Source organism: Pinus tabuliformis, chromosome 6, assembly GCF_031772625.1.
Source record: "Pinus tabuliformis cultivar Carrire ecotype Pingquan chromosome 6, CPIR1, whole genome shotgun sequence".
NCBI classification, from domain to species: domain Eukaryota; kingdom Viridiplantae; phylum Streptophyta; class Pinopsida; order Pinales; family Pinaceae; genus Pinus; species Pinus tabuliformis.
Genome location: NC_142292.1, coordinates 1604325714 through 1604343276, shown reverse-complemented (window position 1 = coordinate 1604343276; position 17563 = coordinate 1604325714). Strand labels below are relative to the sequence as shown.

The 17563-nt window shown below is 36.4% G+C and overlaps 1 protein-coding gene across 1 annotated transcript in view; it reads right to left on the bottom strand.

Annotated features, from left to right (window-relative positions):
* Window positions 1–17162, bottom strand: part of LOC149265010 (uncharacterized) — a 121956-nt gene extending 104794 nt beyond the window's left edge. Inside the window, exons 1-4 of the mRNA XM_089391118.1 lie at window positions 17013–17162; window positions 16778–16839; window positions 16558–16699; window positions 16254–16361 (exon numbers count right to left, since the gene is read on the bottom strand). Coding sequence (XP_089247244.1) covers window positions 16254–16361; window positions 16558–16699; window positions 16778–16839; window positions 17013–17055 — 355 coding nt within the window. The 5' untranslated portion in view covers window positions 17056–17162. The remainder of the gene's footprint in view (window positions 1–16253; window positions 16362–16557; window positions 16700–16777; window positions 16840–17012) is intronic.
* Window positions 17163–17563: the final 401 nt, after the last annotated feature.

The window sequence follows — 17563 nt, the reverse complement described above, 5'->3', positions numbered from 1 at the left end:
CTCAAGGAAGGTCTATCTCTAGACAAGCAGCAAAGGAGGACAAAGTGTTGGGGAGCAAAGTGTTGGAAGAAGGAAGTCTATGTGCCAGGAACAAAGTGCAGAAAAGAGGAGAGGACTTGACTTGTGCTTGGAGGACATCCTAGTCAAGGGTCTAGGGTTTGGCATTGATCAATAAGAAGCTCCAATAAGAGAAACTTACTGAAGGGTTTTCCTCTCTAAGAGAGAGAGGTTTTGGCCCTAGCAGAGAGCCAACATTTGTGTTCTTGTATTTTTGTTTTTGGTAGCAGTTTGATGAAACACACACACTAATAACAAGAAGAAGATCAAGCTAAGATAATTGTAGTGCTTCACAAATTGTTATCAACTGGAGAAGGATCCTAATACATACTAGTGCCCTTGATTCTTCAACATGGTATCAGAGCTAAGGTGACACATCAAGGAAAGGGCATCTCAAGAACACTCATCAAGGAAGAACATCTACAAAAGTTGAAGCATCTAGCCAAGAAGTCTCTATCACATCAAGGACAAGAAGGTCTACCATCTATCTTTCATCAAGAAAGACTACAAAGCAAGAAGAAGAGCCTTACACAAAGGCACCTACAAGAAGAGAAGATCAAAGAAGGACCTACATCAAGCTACAAGTCATCAAGCAAATCTCATCATCAAGCAAAGCCCACTTGGAGAAAGCAACTTGAAGAACATCAAGATCTAAGGAAGGAAAGCCATCAAGTCTTCAAGGAGAAAGCAAGTCTACTACATCTCAAAATCTATCAAGTAAGTATATGTCCCCTTCTGAATATACATCAATGTATTTTTGCAAGGAAATCAATAAATTGGTAGGTACCAATAAATTTCTTGCATGGAACAAGAGGATTGATTTACTTCTCAAGGAGAATGAACTCCTAGAACACATCAAAGGGAATGTTACTATTCCTGCTAAGGAACAAAATCAAGCCTTAACCAAGTACAATAAGGATGAGACAAGAGCTCAAAGGATTCTAATAGAATCCATCAAAGACTCTCTCATTCCTTATATCTCCAAACTTGAAACATCAAAAGAAATCTATGATAAACTAGTAGAGCTATTCTCGGTAAGTACGGCTGGAGAAGTGATATCTCTTCAAAATGAGTTATACAAGATGAAGATATTAAAGGAAGGACTAGCTCCCTTCTTCATGAAGATCTCTAAGATGAGGGATCAACTTCAAGAGCTAGGGGAAGTCATGTCTAACAGATAAATGACAACCGTAGTACTCAATGCTCTACCTAAGGAATGTGGCAACTTCACATCAAGTATATATTCCAAGAAGGAAGCCACCCCACTAAGTGAAATGTGGTCCCTATGCAAAATAGAGGAAACAAGACTTAAAGAAAAGGAAGATATGGGATCATATGAGCAAGCATTTGCTACCATGGCCAAGAGAAAGGGAAAATTTGGCAAATTTGGTCCATGAAGAACAAACAACAAAGATATGTCCAAAATCCAATGCTATGGATGCCAAGAATATGGACACTACAAGAGGAATTGTCCTAAACTAAATAAGTACAAAAACAACAAAAGAAAAAGGGAAGAAGCTCATGTGACTCAAGAAATGAAAGAAGACAAGAAGCAAAAGAAGGAAGATCCTCCAGATCTCTACTATGACTAAATCCACTTCTTTACTTAAAGTCTTCTTTCAAAGTTTTGATTAGTATAGGAGCATGTAGGAATATAATAAAATTGCATGGCTAGAAACATCTTCTAATATCTAGAAGCATGATGTACATAGAGTTCGAAATACTCATGTAGAAGGAGCATTTATAAATATAACTAAATGCATGGTTAGAAATATCTTCTAGAATATAGGAGCATGGTAGATATAGCTCAAGATATTCATGTAGAAGGAGCATACCTAGGATAGGACCTCATCCACAAAAAAAGAGAATTGATCATGATTAAGAATATTAGAAGACCTCCATCATCAAAAGGAAAGAAAAATTTGTAGGGTAAGGGTCTTCAAGATCCTATGATGGAATCTTCAAAAGAAGATTCATAAACAAAAGCAGATATCTCATTGGGAATCCTATTCATGGGATTCAAGAAAAGGATGATATGCAGGCAAGCTAAGATGAAGCAAGAAGGGCCACACCAAGGACAACCAAATGAAGCTAAGATGATCAAAGGAGATTCAAGATGAGGTATGTATGCATCAAATTTTAGTCATGTTATCATTTGTATATTATTGAGTCATGGGAATAATTCTATAACATGATCAAGTAGGAAAGTATCTCTTTCACCAATGACATGCTCGAAGGCATGTAATACAATACAACGGAATTCAACAAAAGAAAATACTCACATAAGGAGTATAAGATTGCTGACTAAGAAGCATGTAAAAAAAAAATGTTGACTAGTCCTAGAAGCAAGCAATGAAGAAGTGCTCTCACAAGGCGCAGAAAGTGGTTGACCAATCTATCCAAGAAGAAGCAAGTGAAGAAAGAAATTAAGCATGTAAAGAACACCATGATAACAAAGAATCATTATCTGACAAAGATCCATTGAAGACATCTCTCGAACGAAGGCAGGACAACTCTGACTAAGAAAGGAAAAGATCAAAGGACCCTTGATACCTATGAAGGCCTTGGAGATATGAAAGGTGTAGATAACTGATTCTACTCTACGAATATGTCATGATGAAGAAGCCATCCAGCAAAAGCACCATTTAATGTTGAAGCAATATCAGGATGAAGTCATGAAGGACTACTAGATCAAAGCATGGGAACAAGCAAGTACAAAGAAGCATCCATGTGAAGAGTAGTCTGAAGCATAGACAAGATGAAAAGGAATAATTAGATGACAAGAGAACTTGATATGTGACAAAAAGGCTACTTTCCACGAAGGAAGCAATGACATGACAAAGAAGGAAGGAAAGTGATTGATGGATGGTGCCTTACCAAGAAGAAGTTCGAACAAAGACTTCATGACATCAAAGGAAGGAAGGAGATAAAGTAGCTGGAGGACCCACGAAGAAGAAGTTTTTGATGAATGGATAAGTCCCTAGCTAAGAGGGAGTTATAACAAATTCCCAATTACAAAGGAACTTGGACAAGTACCTTGTCAGAGGATACTTGGGCATGTCTTCCTCAATTGAGAGGAAGTGATACACACAATGTTCTTGCCTTCACTTAAGAAGAAAGAATGGGAAGAAGGGTAATCATCTGGCATCCGATACTCTTTGAGGATGTGTAGGGCATCCAAGACAAGAGTAGGCAAAAGGACCCGTTGACCACTAGAGTGGCACCTAATGATTATATGAAGACTCCATGCCCAAGGATGATCCAGATGACACTTGTACCATCAGATATCATCAGTCAACAGAGTTTTTTAACTCTACTTCTATCTTCTCATCATCTTTCTTGTACCCAGATTCCACACCCTGCGAGGAATTGTAGTAAGTGATACTAGTAATGATGAGTTTTTTAGTCTGTAACAAGCCCAGGATGTTGGGACTCGATCAGCAAATGAGTACACCTTGGAGTGTTTTTTTTATCTGGTCAATTATCCATTTTTTCAGAGGCAGATAATATTCTTGGTTTTTGCACTCACGTTTTACCCCAAAGCCAGGGTGACGGTTTGAAGGTTGAGCCCATAACACATATTAGTGTCTAAAGCAGATGTATATTACCACCCATATACACTTGTCATTCTATCATAAAATTCGAATTTGGCACATAAGGGAAGAAGAAAATGATGTTCACCTGCCAGGATTCGATTTTTACACTTGGCATTGGAGCTTCATTCAACAAAGTCAAATTTCTCTTTGGGATTGTCACCTCATGCCACTTGTTTAATCACTTCTACATTGAGATTGGCTCCAATGCCATTTGTCATTGTCATTCTTCATTGGGATTTGCCCCCAACTCCCTACATAATAGAGCCATGGGCTCTCATATTGTATCATGTAATACAAGCTATTGTGCTTGAGTAGACTATGCGGGATTGTATTCACTACTCGCAATATAATACAACAGTCTTTGGGGTAAAGCGTGATGGTGTTCTTCTCCTTGCATGTGTGGTAAATTCTTGACTTGTTGTTATGCTTCTATTTATTTCCTCACGTCATTATTTCTTTCATACTTGTTTCAAGTTATGTTAGTATGCAACTATCTCATATTAGCATAACAATTAATTATTTGTTTTAGGAAAATAAATCTTCTAATGGATAATAGATGTATCTCTAGGAATTCTTTCCACTGCACTTATTTAATTTCATGTCAATTTAATTATTTGTGGTGAATCATTATTTGGTCAAGCTTTTCAAGCGTGAGGGGAAATTCTTGGAGGAATCAACCATTCCTGAAAAATATTCAAGGAGAACCTACATGTTTTGAATTCCAAAGTCTCATCTATATCTTATTTGAGTTTTGCATGGATTCTTTCAAATTTCTTGAAGCTTTTATTTCTTGCATCAAAATATCAAACTTGGAAAAAATTATTTTTTACGTATTGTACTTCATTTATCAATATATAGCTATTTCAAAGAGCTAAGTCATGGCTAGTCAAAGAGGAGAGCTTTCTCATACTCTTTGGCCTAGCCTCTTGTAGATTATTTTGTTGTCATCTTAGTCTAACATTTGAGTTATTTTTGTATCCTTTTGAAAAAGATAGCTTCCATGCTTTTATTTTTAAACTTATTCATCTTGAAAGCATCTATAATATCTTGTGCTAACAATTTAGCGTTTCACTTTTCAAGTTTATTTTGGCTTTCCATTTGAAAGCATTTTACTTCATTCTAAGCAAAATACAATTTCATTTCTTAAAGAGAAAATACTTGGAAGGCACTGGTTGTTTATGTATTTGATGCTTATCTTATGATGATTATTGCTCATATCAATTTTTTGCTTATAAATCTTAAAGAGATAATCTATTTAAGTCTAACAAGTTTCCTAGAAAATCACATCCTTTTTAAATTAGCTTTTCATTAGGGACCACCCACCTTAGCTAACCTAGGAGATAGCTCAAACGGAGAGAGTCAAGATTAGTGTGGCAGCCCCTTCTTTGAGTTCCCTGCCACCAACCACACCTTGTGGGGTTGAAGGCTTTTCTCACTGATTTGTAGGTAGGTGTAGGCGGCAGGGTCAACATCTTTGGCGCCATTGTCGGGGACAAGTCTTCTTGTACCTGGGAAATCGACTAACTTTTGGTTTTGGCATGGTAGATTTTAGAGTTAGATTCTTGTTCAAGTGGCGACTCCACTTATTTCATTTTTTGCAAGGATTTCTGCATGAAGCTTGCTTCTTGTAGACTTCTTGCTAATCTTGGACAGGCGCCTCTCTCTGGTATCCATTTTTTCTTTCAGGGTCAAGTGAGCATGACATCATGAATGATTTGTTCACCCCTTATGATTTTACTAACATTTTAGGCTATCCGAATTTCATTCCGGATGAAGCCATTGAGGCCATTGAAGAGTTGCCTAGTTTTTTAGGTAACAATGCCATCAATATTGAAACTCACCTTAGGAATTTCCACCTTTGTGTGAGAAAATGGTGCCATGATATTAACCTTGAGGATGTTAAAATGAGACTTTCATCTTTTCATTAGATGACAATGCTATGGATTGGTTCATAGACTTACCTGCTAACAGTTTCGATTCTCTAGAATCAATCATTGATGCCTTTGAAGAAAAATATGCAAATGAAAGAAAGATCAAAGCCAAAACTGATGAGAATGATAAAGATCTCATCAAGGAGTTGACTCAAATGATTAAGGATATGCAACTCAACCAAGTTCAACTCATTAAGACCATGGACGAAAATCATGCACAAGCAATAAAAGCCATGGAAGTCAATCATTCTAATCAGATGACCTCTATTCAAAATAGGTTGCTCGCCATCGAAGAAAAACAAGTACAATTAATCAACACCATGGAAACAAATCATGCCAAAGAAATAAGTGTTATGAAGGCTAACCAGATCACTTTTCAGAATAGGCTGGAGGAAATGGAAAGATTACAAGTACAAAAATTCCAGCTTAGGACAGATGACAGATGGGAAAACAACAAAGAAACAAAGCATAAGCCTCCCGATCCACTGAAGAAATCTTCATCTCATTATGAGGAGGTCATTTACTCCATCGAAAAATAACCAATTGATGGAGACTTGGAGAGCAAGGAAACTGAGGGGAATCAGGTTTATACTTATGAGATTGATACATCCCCCATGTCAGAGAAGAAGCAAAATGGACAAAGGCAAATCAAAGAAGTCTTGGATACATCGAATTTTCCATCAGAGCATCTTCAAGATCGGGCAAAAAGGTCTACTTTGATCACCTCAACATCAACATCACAATCTATTAAGAAGAAAAGAAAAAAGCGGAAAGGATTTGGTAAATCTGATGGCCATGTACAACACAGTGTTGGGATTGATCAAAGTCCTCAGATATTCAGAATTTGACAGGGCACATCAAAAAAGCAGCCCATGGATATACCTCAAAGTAAGCAAGTTCTTAGCAGGAACTTCATTGAGCACATCTGATGCAATGGGGCATCTTTCTGTATCATATTTCTAACCTTATCCCTCGTCATTTTATTTCATGAATATTTATCATTTATGCTTGTTGACCATTAAGTGTCAACGACCCATAGCAGTACACCCCATTTTTCGCAAAAGGGATAGCACCTGATCAATGTGTCGTCCAACTATCATCATTAGCCTGACTATCATGTTCTAATGTAAACCCATTCTGCATATATTTGATGTAAATAATCTCAAAAGATCTGTGTCATGTATGTAATTGCCTAGGTAAACCTATTTTTCTGGTAACGATCTAAATTCCGGGAGGTTTTTTGTTTCACCGATCCATTCTCGGATGCTCGACAGAGTTTTCCTTCAGCCTTACCCCAAAGCCGGAATGAATTTTGTCACCAAGATCTTAGGCGAGTCCTAGTGTTATAGATTGAGTCTGTGTAAAAGTGATTTGGGAATAATCCTAACTATTTGGTTAGGTTATTTTATTACAAATTGCTTAGTCTGCTGGATTATATTTGTGTCGCATAAATGAGTAGTCTGTGAGGGTCTTTTTCAGATGGGTTTTCCCCTTGAGATGTAAAAAAATGTAAAATGTAAAGTGCCTTGAGGGTTAGAAAAATAATTTAATTAATTAAATTTTTTAGACAAAATTAATTAAAATCATAAGCCAAAAATTTAATTAATTATAGGTCCTAGGTAAATTTAAATTTTCCAAAGGCAAAATTCGTGGGTCCTTAAAATTCAAATTTTAAGAGGCCCAGGGACTAAGGTAAATTGATTATTTTGCTAAATTTTAGGCCTTTGGTCCCTGGGGTTAAGTCAAAGTCAAAATTTTGAGGAAATTAATTCAAAAATTTAATTTTTGAATTAATTAAAATGCATTTAATTGAAAATTTCGAAATTTCCTCAATATTTAAAATTTCGACGGATGAGATTAAAAGAAATTTTGACCCTCATCAACGGTCGAGATCCCTTTGACAAGGATCACTTGAACTAGCCATTGGAAAATTTATCTTTAAATAGGAGGTCAGTTGTCAGTTGAGATGATTCGATCTAGGAGTCGTGTGCTAAGTGAAATCTTTCTTGTAATTTTTTTAGCAATAAAGAAAGACTTTGGGGTTAATTTCTACTGGTTTTACTCTTCGTGGAAATACTATAAGATGTGTTATTTTCATGCATAGATTTCCTTTTACCCATTGGTGATAGCTTTCTGAAGAGTGATTTGAGCACAAGTATCTTGCTCAATCACTGGGGTTTAAATGGTAATTTAAGTTTTGAATATAATAACAGATATCTCTATTAAATCTAAATTTTATTATCATTTTCTCGCTCCACGTTAATGGTTGAATTGAGTTGTGCAGGAAATTCTTGATTTTTAGATCATCAGGCGTTCGGGGAAGCTTTCAGTTGGACCAGCCAACTTCCAATTTGTATTTTCTGAACAGCCCAACTTGATTGGATCCCGGGCTTATCATAAGAAATTTTATTTGGTGATGCATGAAGGGTTTTGGGCGAAGCACCTCCGTTTAAATTTAAAATTTCAAAAATTTTCTATGCTAAATTGATAAATTTGGCTTTTAAGAGCCTTAGATTATTAGATCTGGGAGCGGAGATGGACTCACACTTGCTAGATCTGATAGATCTGTTGTATATCGGGATTCTGGGTGTTTGTGTTTTCAGGAACAGGTTGTAGAACTGAAGGTGAAGTTTAGTTTTGAACCAGATCTAGGCCCTGGAGGGTAAGATCTGGCCTCAAAACCAGCTTTCGTAGGGGCATTGTTTTGCAGTCCAGGGTTTCAAATCTTTTCTAAATCTGGAGAATTTTTTTTAAAGGTTTTATTAATAAATCCTGAAGCATAATATTACATTTTAATCTGGAAATTTTAGGGTTTTATTGGGCAACGATTTTCCATTTTGTTTGTTGCTTGGGGTTTTTCCAGCAGAATTATTTTTTAAATTTTTTTAAGGGTTTGTTGCCATGCGTTTGAGCCTACCTCCCTTTACGCTGCTTCAGACCTGCACGTTTGCATATTCCACATCCCTACCATCGATCATCCACTGTTCAGCCAGATCCATCTCTACTCTTTCTCTGCTCACCTGCAACAGGAAATACCCACGTCCATTCTTCATCACCCTCGAGCAGCCATCCTTGCATCTCCCCATGTGATTTCATTTGGCCTGCGATACCCTCCGCTGCTCCTTAGTTTTTCTTCCAGCCTTCTCTGCCTGCGTTCATCCTCCTCATCATATCCTTTGCTCCTCCTCGCAATCATCCTCTACCGTCGCTGCCCAAACTTTCCACGTACTCCTTACTGCCCCTCGATTTCACCTTATCCGCTGCCTCAGCTCCTGCCTTCGATTTCACCTTATCTGCTGCCTCAGCTCTTGTCTTCATTCTGCAACCCTAGATCAACGTCCATAACGTTTCCCTCCTACCTGCGCTTTCCTCCCGCGTTCCCTTTCCCTTCTGTCTGTAGCCCTCCATAACCCGCAGCCCTACCACAGAAATCTGAAGCGCTTCCTCTGTCGTCGTCCCCCATCACCACTGTCCAAGTCTCCCGCATACTTGCAAGCAAACCTTCAAACGCAGCTTCCATCGCACCTCCATCCCTGTCTGCGCTGAGGTACTTTCTCCTTTGGCTGTTGAAAACCTTAACACCTGCAAAACTATAAAATCGATTTGCTTTGTTTTGTATAGCTTTGATTTATAGCGATTTCGTTTATTTTAGTTTTAAGTTTGTATTTAGGTTAGGGCTTTCGCATGACTTTTTTGTTGTTGTTGTTAAGTTTCAAACATTAGATTTCATTTTTTCATACATCTTTGATTTTCATTTTTTTTATTTGTGTGTTCGTTGTTTTATAGATAGGTAGGTAGGGTCTTCATTTTATGATTTTTGTTTGTTCTAATTCATTTTGATATATTTTCTTTTTTATTTATTTCAAAACAAAACAAACAAATCAAATTTCGAAATTCGAAATTTTCTTGGTTTTTCAATTTCTCTTTTTTTGCTTGAATTCACTTTTGTTTTCATTCTCTTTTTATTTATTTATTTTGAATTTGATTTTTTTTTTTTTTATTCACAAAGTCTTCAAAAAATATAAATAATCTAAAAACCCTAAAATTTTTAAATAAAAAACTAAAAAAAGGTTAAAAGAGGATTCAAATTAATTTTATTTGATTTTTAGGCATCCTGAAATTTTTAAATCAAAAGTAAATTTTTAGCGTTAAAAGATATTTTTTAAATTTTTTATGTGGTTTCTGGCCCATTAAAAAATTTAAAATATATTTAATCTTTCGATTTACTTTGGTCACATTAAAAGAAAATCTTGATTAATCATTTATTGCGCATTAAGTCTTGCTTAGCATATGGAGAAAAAGATTTCCTAAAGGACTAATTAAATTTGTCAAAAAAATTTAATTCCTTCTTGGTGTCTTTTGTACTAAGGATAAAATCGAAAGGTGAACTTTTCTGGTATTAGTATTTGTCATTTCTCTATAGTTAAATGTGCTTAAATTTTTATATTTGAAGATTAACTATTGGAAAGTGGTGAATTTCCTAGATTTGGGTCACTAAGCATAATCATTTAAATTCTAGGATCTAAATTGATTAACATTTAAATTTCGTGGTTGTTTAAAGTATTTGTATCTCTTAAAATTTAATTACTAAGACATTGTGCATCTGTTGAATATCTTGCATCTACCTATCGTCATTGCTTGGATTATTTAATGTTCGTAACATGTTAGACATTTTGCAAATATTTTCAAGCGATTGTTAAAGAGTTTTATCATGAAATTATAAATAGATTTCATATCTTTGTTTCTTAAGCAGCAGTTGCTAATCAATTACTTGGTTTTCATTTTCTTAGCAAGATCGTTGACTCCATAAGGCACTGGTATTAATCATTTAAAATCTAATCAAATTCTAAGTCTTGCTAAATCTTAATCAAGTACTTGTTCACCTCGTTGTGTCTTCCGTACTGGTTGGTTCCCAACTAGTTCCTCTTCATTCCATTTTTCCATAGGGACTACCCCCCTTAGCCTGCTATAGGGAGACAACGTAAATGAAGAGATTGGGGATCAGGGTGACAACCCCCGATTTGAGCATTGTCGCGGTGCCTAGACATTCTGTGCGACAACAATGCTCTTAGAATAAATTTCCATTTCTTCGTTCTGTACTTTATTTCGTTTGATGATATTTTGAATGGATACTGCTGATATATGTCTTTTGTCGGTTGATGCAGATTCCAGGTTCTTGCACACTATCACTTTGTATCTAGCATGCATCCCCATAAGGAGCCAAATGTTGACCACTAAAGTGGCACCTGATGATTATATGAACACTGCATGCCCAAGGATGATCTAGAGGACACTTGTACCATCAGATATCATCAGTCAACAAAATTTTTTAACTCTACTTCTATCTTCTCATAATCTTTCTTGTACCCAGATTCCACACCTTGCAGGAAATTGTAATAAGTGATACTAGTAATGATGAGTTTTTGAGTCTGTAACAGGCCTGGGATGTTGGGACTCGATCAAAAAATGAGTACACCTTGGAGTGTTTTTTTTATCTGGTCAATTATCCATTTTTTCAGAGGCGGATAATATTCTTGGTTTTTTCACTCACGTTTTACCCCAAAGCCAGGGTGACGGTTTGAAGGTTGAGCCCATAACACATATTAGTGTCTAAAGCAGATGTATATTACCATAGTAGATCACACAAAAAAAATCGTGGAATTTGGTTAGGTTTAGGTAGTCATTTTTTAATTTTTTAGATTTTCTGCACTACAAAAATTGCTAATGAAATTGTATTTGTAATGTAATAAGTGATGTCTAGAGAATTTGTATGGGGTATGAATAACGAAATTTGCACCTCTCACCCTCAACTTTTTACTATGACACACTTTGATGGTTAAAAATGTGTTTTGAACCCTCAAAACCCACTTTTCCTAGGTTTAGTGGGAAATCTGGCAATTAATTAAGCCAGAAATTAAATAAATGGAGAAAAATAAATATCCACACATGCTAAATGTTGTGGAAATGGGGTGGAAAATTATGAGGGAGTTAAAGTGAAGTCCCAAGGTGATGTGGAATCCTAAAATCAAGGAAATGACATGCGCTCAAATAAAATCGAATTTCTGGCATTAAAGGAGAAACATGCTTACTTGGAAATTCGAATTTGTGAAGTTAATGCACATTTGGGAGAATATTTGGTGGAGGATTTTGTGGGAAATTGTCCCCACATGGGTTACCACCCATATACACTTGTCATTCTATCATAAAATTGGAATTTGGCACATAAGGGAAAAAGAAAATAATGTCCACTTGCTAGAATTCGATTTTTACACTTGGCATTGAAGCTCCATTCAACAAATTCGAATTTCTCTTTGAGATTGTCACCTCATGCCACTTGTTTAATCACTTCTACATTGGGATTGGCTCCAATGCCAATTGTCATTGTCATTCTTCATTGGGATTTGCTCCCAACTCTCTATATAATAGAGCCATGGGCTCTCATATTGTATCATGTAATACGAGCTATTGTGCTTGAGGAGACTCTGCAGAATTGTATTCACTACTTGCAATATAATACAATAGTCTTTGGAGTAAAGCATGATGGTGTTCTTCTCCTTGCATGTGTGGTAAATTTTTGACTTCTTGTTATGCTTCTATTTATTTCCTCATGTCATTATTTTTTTCATGTTTGTTTCAAGTTATGTTAGTATGCAGTTATCTCATATTAGCATAACAATTAATTATTTGCTTTAGGAAAATGAATCTTCTAGTCTTCTAGTGGATAATAGATGTATCTCTAGGAATTCTTTCCACTGCACTTATTTAATTTCATGTCGATTTAATGATTTGTGGTGAAGTTTTGTAGATGAATCATTATTTGGTCAAGCTTTTCAAGCGTGAGGGGAAATTCTCGAAGGAATCAACCCATTCTTGAAAAATATTCAAGGAGAACCCGCATGTTTTGAATTCCAAAGTCTCATCTATATCTTATTTGTGTCTTGTAGGGATTCTTTCAAGTTTCTTAAAGCTTTTATTTCTTGCATCAAAATATCAAACTTGGAAAAAATTATTTTTTACGTATTGTACTTCATTTATCAATATCTGGCTATTTCAAAGAGCTAAGTCATGGCTAGTCAAAGAGGAGAGCTTTCTCATACTCTTTGGCCTAGCCTCTTGTAGATTATTTTTGTAACATACTTTGTTGTCATCTTGATCTAACATTTGAGTTTTTGTATCCTTTTGAGCAAGATAGTTTCCATGCTTTGATTTGTAGACTTATTCATCTTGAAAGCATTTATAATATCTTCTGATAACAATTTAGTGTTTCACTTTTCAGGTTTATTTTGGCTTTCCATTTGAAAGCATTTCACTTCATTTTAAGCAAAATACAATTTCATTTCTTAAAGAGCAAATACTTGGAAGGCACATGTTGTTTATGTATTTGATGCTTATCTTATGATGGTTATTGCTCATATCAATTTTTTGCTTATAAATCTTAAAGAGATAATCTATTTAACTCTAACAATTCTCCTAGAAACTCACATCTTTTTTAAATTAACTTTTCATTAGGGACCACCCCCCTTAGCTAACCTTGGAGATAGCTCAAACGGAGAGAGTCATGATTAGTGTGACAACCCCTTCTCTAAGTTCCCTGCCACCAACTACACCTTGTGGGGTTGAAGGCTTTTCTCACTGACTTGTAAGTAGGTGTAGGTGGCAGGGTCAACATGACCGATATTCTTTACGGGTTGGGAACCCAAGATAAGAATAGTCCTAGAAGGTCATACTCAGTGAAAACCCGACTGGGTATGTACTTTAAGAGACAGTGACTAAGGTGACTATAAGTCATTGGTCTCGCCAACATTGTGCTCTGATCTATTGAGAGATAGCGCTATCATTCAAGGCCTTGTTGTGGAAACAATGTTGGTTATTATGATGCTATAACAGATGGATTGCAAATCCAGTTTCTCTTATGTGAATTCTTCAAGATTGAAACATAGCCAAACACCTTGCAATGTTGTATGAATACCTCCCTAGTTAAGAGGGAGTGTTGAAGGAAATGTAACTAGGTTCGGTCTTCATAAATGTAATTTTGACATTTGTATTTATTCAAGAAAAGAGAAATTATTTTTATATTATTTGTCAATGAGTTTCTTGCTCATTGAAGTAGGTCAAGCACATGTTTAAGTGCTTCTAGGAAGTCAAAAGGTCAATGTATTTATGTAAGACCCTTAGAGGGCATGTTACACTATGTATAAGGTCAAAGGAATACCTCCAAGACAAGTGCAAGTCCTCTCCATGCAACAACGTCCTCCAAAAGAAGCAAAACGATGAAGAAAGTTCATGTCGGCCTAAAGACAGCAAGTCAGCCTAAAGGAGGGACAGTCCTCTATATATAGAGGCTGTCCACTCCCTCTCAACGTCCACCAAGCATCTCTGAAATCAGCGAAGGATAGAAGCCGAGAAGAGAGAGGAAAAGACAAGTCTAAAGGGTCTCCTAAGTGCAGCGAAGAAAGGAGAAGATAAAGCGAAGGTGTAGGACTGTTTCTAGGGCTAGAAACAGTCACACGTGCGAAGAAAGGGAGGGTAAATCTGTGGGTATAACAGCAGCTAGAGAATAGTCCAAGAATCATTATTGGTTGGGCTAGAAATTAGGCCTACAAGGCCTCCCAAGTCAAGTGAAGAAGTCTCTCTCAAACGAAGGTGAAAGGACCCTAAACTACAAGGATCCCTGCCACACATGCGAAGAATTTAGGGCTGCTGTACAGTCATATCGAGTCTGCTCCTACATCTCAAGAAACATCTCGTTTGGTCAAAGAAGGAAGGAGTCTACTTGAGAAAAGGACATCACTAAGTATAGAAGAGGAACATCTCATATAAAGCTCTCTCAAGAAAGGTCTATCTCTAGACAAGCAGCAAAGAAGGAGGATGAAGTGCTGGGGAGCAAAGTGCCAGAAGAAGGAAGTCTATGTGCTGGGAACAAAGTGCAGAAAAGAGGAGAGGACTTGATTTGTGCTTGGAGGACATCCTAGTCAAGGGTCTAGGGTTTGGCATTGATCAATAAGAAGCTCCAATAAGAGAAACTTACCGAAGGATTTTCCTCTGTAAGAGCGAAAGGTTTTGGCCCTGGCAGAGAGCCAACATTTGTGGTCTTCTCTTTATGTTTTTGGTAGCAGTTTGATGAAACACACACACTAATAACAAGAAGAAGATCAAGCTAAGATAATTGTAGAAGTGCTTCACAAATTGTTATCAACTGGATAAGGATCCTAATACACACTAGTGCCCTTGATTCTTCAACATAATCTTCCAGCAGCAAAGAGGAAAAGGCCGGTTCTCATTCGGCAGTTAACCTATTCACTGCATGAGAAAGAGGTCAAACACCAAAAGCATTGGATCAGAGAAGTATTCCTTGCAAGTTGATAATTTAAGGAAATCAATGAGAAATGGCTGGGCAACAAAAAAAAAACTGGAGGAAAAATTAAAGCGAAAAACAGCCACATTGTAGAAAGATATGTCCAAATGTGTTTTTTGAAGTCTGGTAACTGTTGTTTGACCAACTACAATGTACATACTCAAGAAAAAATTCACATTTTGGTTTCTTTGGTACTAAACATACCAACAAAGTGGTCTAGCACAAAGGATTTGCATAACCACTTGTCAATAATGTTGACGGGCATATGACTAGTTCCGTGCCTGCAGCTGGCCTCATTTGAATCCACTTGGGTAAGGCACACTAGTCTATGCCAAAAGGTTTACTAGAGATGCTGTTCACAAATGTGGGGAGATATCCCTTAAGTTCAACTGTGAGGTTTTCCGTGGAAAAAAGAAGTAACTAAGTGGTCTAAAAGTGAAAGCTAATGATTTTTTTGTTACATTATAAAGTCTTATGTCTTAATATCTGGATGCTTGCCAGTCAGCAAGCAATAGGACATAGGGATTCCACCAGGAAGAGATTTTAATCAAAGGTATAAGATACATTGTAACCTTGAAGAATAGCTACAGAAAATCCCTTTTGATGACCATTCGTCTGATTCCAGCAATGATCAGGGGGAATTCTATATTAAGAACCAAAGTGAGTTTGTCTTGGACATGGATATCTTAAGTCAGTCACTCGATGAAATAGATTTGATTCTTGAACCTCTGTAGCCTGTACCAATCCAATATGGAAAACACTTTTCTGGCTACAGTAATGTGGATGGAGAGATAGCTTTGGAAACCATAGATATTATAGAGATATGGTACTATCTTATATCCACAAAGTGTCCCGCGCTTCCATTATCAAAGATATTGGAGTGGGATTGGCAATGAATATTGGTATTTAAATGGCTCCATACTGACATCCTTCATTTTCTTTGTTCAACTTTATAAGCTACAACAACTTGGTAACCTTGTAGTGTGAAAAAGATTGATTATTCACATAAATAATAGTATAGGTTTCTAGACAGTTGTATTTATAGATCTATTTCATATGTATTGGCATTCTCAGTTTTGCTTGTTCAGAATTTTTCACATGGAACTTTGCAAATGCATATTTTCACACCGGCTCAGACATTTAATGAAATGCATAATCACAATGCCTTATTGTAATGCTTGTATACATTTTCTCTTTTAATTGTTTTAAAACTAATATGAAATAATTTTTCAACACCAAAAAAGGCACAAACTTTACATTGCATAAAATCAATCAAATACAACAATATGAAATTTAATACTATTGAACACTCACAACTGTATATGCGCCCATACAAGAACCGCTCGCCTCTCCAGAATTCCAGAGGCCTTGATCTTATTCTTGTACTGCGTCTTAGACCACTTGTCCATGATGTACCTGCTCCTATAAGAAATAATATGATTCAGTTAACCTGTAAATTGAAACTCCTACAGATGTGCAGATGCAAGACAAATATGAACTTCAAAGCAGTGCAATCCCATGAAACACAGCGCATATGCAATTTTCCAGAAGTTACTACCAGTCAAGACTCAAAGCAATTCCAAAACCAAGTGTAGTGATAAAATAAATAAAGAAATACCTTCCAGGTAATGCCAATCCTGCCAATTCAATTTTTCTTTGATTCTCCCTTTTTGACGTCTACTCAATGCGCTTTTATTCTTCTCGAGGGGCCGGCTATCAGACCTACTTGAGTTCATTTCATTTTGTCTTGTCGAATTGGGCTGAAATGATGAAAAAGTTGAGTCCCCTTTTATCAAAATATAAATGTAAAGAAGAGTACTTTGAGGAACTAAAATTACCAATGGACGTGATTGTATTCTCATACTGCGTCTAACACCATCTGTCCATAAAGTACCAACCCCTATAAAAGACAACACGATTCATTTATTGATAAATTGAAACCCTACAACAGTATGCAGGTGTCAGGAAAAGTGAAACAATGCAAGCTAATGTAAGCTAAGTCATATGAAGATTAGAAAAGGATTTATGTATTTTCAAAAATGGGCGTAGCAATGCAAATGAATAGTGAACTACCTTCCACACATTGCCAATCCTGCCAATTCAAAATTTCCACCATTCTTCCTTTTTTATCTCTTCTCAATGCATTGACATTAGTCTCAAGCAACGAACGAGTGTATGTACTTAAGTTCTCTGTGTTTTGAATTGTTGATTCAGGCTGCAACTGGGGCTGAAAACAGAGAGAAATGTTATTATTTAAATTCAAAAGAAATAAGTCCATACTTTGAGAAAGAGAAATTACCCAAAAGAAACTTTTATAAAACACCATACAAGCACAAGTGTGAGACATTGAAATCCCCACCCAATTTTCTACCAGGATGTTGTTTGGAAAAGAAAATATGTCCTCACTAATGTGTTGGCTGTCAACACAGAATGGGCATATGGGAAGGGCCTTCTCTCTCTTACAGGCATGCACAGGTAAACAAATGGGTTTTATTATTTGCCTGCTTGTAGAGGAAGCAATTGGAGCATGCTTTGGGTCAACAAGACTGTACATGAGTATGAACATTTAATAAATATGGAGTTACAATTAAGCCATGAGTGTCAACAGGTAAAATCAAAATAAG